This window comes from Gopherus evgoodei, unplaced genomic scaffold (assembly GCF_007399415.2).
Source record: "Gopherus evgoodei ecotype Sinaloan lineage unplaced genomic scaffold, rGopEvg1_v1.p scaffold_39_arrow_ctg1, whole genome shotgun sequence".
NCBI lineage: Eukaryota > Metazoa > Chordata > Testudines > Testudinidae > Gopherus > Gopherus evgoodei.
In genome coordinates, this window is record NW_022060060.1 from 3067169 (window position 1) to 3071830 (window position 4662).

General features: G+C 43.7%; 1 gene segment (V, D, J or C); it reads right to left on the bottom strand.

Annotated features, from left to right (window-relative positions):
- Positions 1-1521: 1521 nt before the first annotated feature.
- LOC115642312 lies at positions 1522-2691 on the bottom strand. The segment is given in 2 exon segments: positions 1522-2000; positions 2608-2691. Coding segments are annotated over 2 exon segments (396 nt in total).
- Positions 2692-4662: the final 1971 nt, after the last annotated feature.

Consider the following 4662-nt stretch of genomic DNA (forward strand, 5'->3'; position numbering starts at 1 on the left):
CCTCACTTTCCCGTGTATGATAAAATGGGAGTAGTAACACTTCCCAGCATCACAGTGCTGTTTGTGAGACAAATGCAGCAATGTTTGTGCAGTGCTGAGATTACATTCGAATACAGTACGGACCCAGCACAGAGATCCCAGAAGCGGGGATCGGCGGTCAGTACAGTTTAGGACAGTAAAAAGGTAATAAAAACTGATTTTAATATTAATCTGAACCCAAAATCTCAATCACAAACCCTAACTCAGAATCCTAAAAGCAGCAAAGAGTCTTGTGGCACCTTATAAACTAACTGACAGTTTTGGAGCATGAGCTTTCGTGGGTGAATACATGCATTCGACGAAGTGAGTATTCACCCATAAAAGCTCATGCTCCAAAACGTCTGTTAGTCTATAAGGTGCCACAGGACTCTTTGCTGCTTTTGCAGATCCGGACTAACACGGCTACCCCTCTGATACTTAATATCAGAATCCTAATGCTCTCCATAACTCCTCACTCTGACCACAACCAACACTCGAATCCTAACCCCAAACGCTAACTTCTCCCTAACCGTAACTGAAAGCCTCACCATAAACATAACCTCAGCCCCAGCCTTCACTCCAACCTAACCCTAAACAATAATCCTGAAATGAACTCCTTCACCCTAATTTTCTTCTAATCTTAATTTTAAATGTTACCCTGTCCCTAATCTTAAACATAACTCCGGTTCTAAACAGAACCCTAAACATTAACTTCTATCCCTACTCTGACACCAAGATTTATTTACCCCAACCATAACAAACTATATACATTCCCCAAACCTAACGCTAATCCTACACACTAATCTTAAATACTAACCCTTAATCCAGCGCTGGGCAAACTATGACCTGCGGTACTGATCGTCCTGCCCCACCCAGCCGTGGACAGGGAGCAGGGGGGAATTTGGATGGGGCAGAGGTTGGGGGGAAGTAAGGGGATGGGGAACTGGGGGGTTGGATAGGTGTGGGAGTCCTGGGGGCCTGTCAGGGAGCGGTGGTGTGGATAGCGGTCGGGGCAGTCAGGGGACAGGGAGAAGGGGGGTTGGATAGGGGATGGGGTCCCTGGGGGCAGTTAGGGATATGGGTCCCTGGAGGTCTTGGTCAGGGGACAAGGAGGGGGGGTTGGAGTGGTCAGGGGTTCTGAGCTGGGCAGTCAGGGGGCGGGAAGTGGAAGGGTCCGATAGGGGGCGAGGGCCAGGCTGTTTGGGGCTGCATAGCCTTCCCTACCCAGCCCTCCATAGAGTTTTGGAACCCCAATGTGGGCCTCAGGCCATAAAGTTTCCCCCTCCCCAATCGGTCTAACTCTAATATCCACCCCTCTAGCTCCCAACTGTGCCCCAGCCCAAACCGTTAACTCTAACCCTAATCCTTAAACTGACTGTTATTCCAACCCTAATCCTTAACCTCAATGATACAAATAAATTTAATCTTACAGTCTAAGCAGCAGATAAAACCATAATAACCTTTAATCCCTGACTCCTAATTGTAATCCAAATGCTATCCAAGGCTAAGGTAAAAAAAAACGCGTGTGGGGGGGAGAAGGTGAAGAATAAAACAAAGATATTAAGGAACAGAGATTACACTCTGAGGTCTTGACAAGCGAAATCTCAGCTATTTCAGCCTTTTGTGTTTCTATCAGTCAGGGAGGTTTTTGTTCAGCTCCCAGGTGGCTTTGCTCACTGTGTCTCTCAAGGCGCAGTAATAGACAGCAGAGTCGCTCACTTCGCTGGAGTTTTTCTCCAGGTGGAAGGATTTGGAGTTTTCCTCCAGTTTAGCAGAGAACCCTCGCCTGCATCTCTTCTCCTCCTCGTCCGAGGTTCCATATTGTGTCAGCAACAGGCTAGGGACTTCATGGGGATACTGCGCATACCAGTAGAGTACAGGAGACCCAGAGTAATCATAGGTGCAATAAAGAAGCACAGATTTTCCTTCATGGATGATAACGGTGCCTTCGGGCTGAGTTACTGAGTCTGCATCTGTCCTTTCTGCAAAAGAAAAAATAAAATTGGTAACTGATCAGGGCTGGAAGTTTCATAGTATCTTAAGGCACTTGGGGTCCCAAACTGAGTTGTAGATCGGCTCCTCGCTTTCTTAAAATCCTTCCAAAATCTCAGCCAAACATAACACGGAACATCTCTCAAGTGTACCTTGCTTCCAAAGATCTCATTCAATTTACTCCTACAATTACCTATCTTAAGAACATAAGAATGGCCATACTGGGTCAAATCAAAGGTCCATCCAGTCCAGTATCCTGAATGCCGACAGTGGCCAATGCCAGGTGCCCCAGAGGGAGTGAACCTAACAGGTAGTGATTAAGTGATCTACCCCTCTTAAAAATGGTGTCCAGATTCCTTTTACTCTTAAGCAATTTATAGCAGAAATAAATAACCACTTACACAAAAGGAAGGAATCCATCTTTTTTCACACAAATAATTTTCTATGTCCTTCTGTTGTGTCTCTCTCAGCTAATAGTTTCATATTTAGGCATTGAAAGATTGGAAGACAAGAAAAATAGAATAGAATGTCTTGGCCACTGCAAAAATGCAATTTAGAAAAAGGAAAACAAAATAATTCAAAACAAATTATACTCACTTGAACAAAAAAATATCAAAACCAGGAAGGAGAAAGAGAGCAGCATAGCTGTTTTAACAATTTGTTGTTTAATAATCTTGCAAAATCTGCCCTTTTCCACATCCACAGCTGTGTCCTTTTTTTTCCCTGATGCACAGAAGAGCAAAGACAAAAGTCTGCTTTGGATGTGATGCCTTTAAAAATATTATATTTCTGCTTTTGCAATAGCTTAGCAGCTGTGCTAGTTGTATGCTTGTGTCTCTTTTCGGTCTGCAAGAGCCCTTGAACTTTTTCTGACCATGCCTGAGGAGAAGAATTACAGGAAGCTGCGGAAGAAAGGAAATAGGCTTTATGCTGCAGACAAAAGGAATAGTTCTTGCAGCAGTAACAGCGACTCCTTGTGTGCAAATCTGTTAAGCAGTGGGGAATACACCGCAGAGCCGCTGGAATGCTTCAGTTGGCCTGGGCTCCACATTTAACATTGTAGAGAGGATGTTTGTTTGTTTGTTTGTTTGTTTGTTTGTTTGTTTGTTTGTTTGTTTGTTTGTTTGTTTGTTTGTTTGTTTGTTTGTTTGTTTGTTTGTTTGTTTGTTTGTTTTAAGGTCATTTGGTTTTACCTGCAATAAAAACTGAGGGATCAATTAAAATATTATCTGAGTGAGTAACGGAGGTAAACTTCCTGCTCCAGGGTGTAAAATAATGTCAAATGAGAGGAAGTAGAAATACATTTTCTCTAAGGGCACATTCTCCCATATCCATCCAGCGAAGGGCCCTTGTACCTCCACTGAAGCATCTTGTATTGGCTCCTTCTGGAGACAGAATACTGGACAAGGTGGAGCCTGATCCATTATGAACCTGCGCTTCCTGTTTTTTTTTTAAATTGCCAGCAACTTTAGTGCTCAGCCCTAACTCAAAATCCCAAATCTAAACCTATCCCCCAGCCCTGCGATTAACTCTGAACCTTTATCCCAACCCCTTACTCTAATTCCCTCAGAGCCGTAACTTAATGCTGAAATCCTAATCCTAAACAGGACACCACCTTAACCTTAAACTTAACCTAAAAATTGCCAGAACCCTCACCCTAACCTAACCCTAACCGTAGCTGTACCACTACCCTTACCTAACCCTAACACCAGCTCCTAACTCTAATTCTAATTTCCCCTAATCCTGTCCCCAACCCTCATCAAAAATTTAACTCTGACCCTAACACTAAATGGAAACCCAATCCTAATTCTAATCCTAGTTCTAATGCTAAATCTTAACCTGACACAGAAATTGCTCGAACCCTAAGAAAAAGGTAACTGGAAACACAATTCTCCCCCCTAAACTACTGCTAGCACTAACTGCTTAGCACTAAACCTAAAGCCGAAATTAAAACACTAACCGTTAAGTAGACCTAACCCCAATTTCCACCCTCTAGCTTCTAACCACCCTCCAATCCTAAAGCTTTAACCTAAATCTAAACTGTAACCTTAAAATAACCATAACCTTAATCCCTAACCCTTATCAATAACAATACATGTAACCGTAAATTCTAACTATGGCCATACACACAATACCCCAGCCCGTTACCCCTAACCTTTGACCCTACCCCTCACCTGGACTAGAGTAAAGAAAGGGGATTAGAAACGTCAAAGTTATTGAAAGTGTTAAAGAGAAAGGATCTGCATTCTCTGGGTCCGGTTATGAACAGTCAAACACTTTTGACTTCTTGAGACATCCACAGCCTCAGCTATTTCAGTCTTTTGTGTTTCTCAGTCAGGGAGATTTTTGTTCACCTCCCCAGGTGGTTTTGTTCGCTGTGTCTCTCAAGGCGCAGTAATAGACAGCAGAGTCGCTCACTTCGCTGGAGTTTTTCTCCAGGTGGAAGGATTTGGAGTCTTTCTCCAGTTTAGCAGAGAACCCTCGCCTGCGTCTCTTTTCCTCCTCATCCGAGGCTCCATATTGTGTCAGTAATGGGCGAGGGGCTTCATGCGGATACAGTTCATACCAGTAGAGATATGGAGCCCCAGAATAGTCGAAGGTGCAGCGGATAAGCACAGGTTTTCCTTCGTGGATGAGAATGGTGCCTTTTGG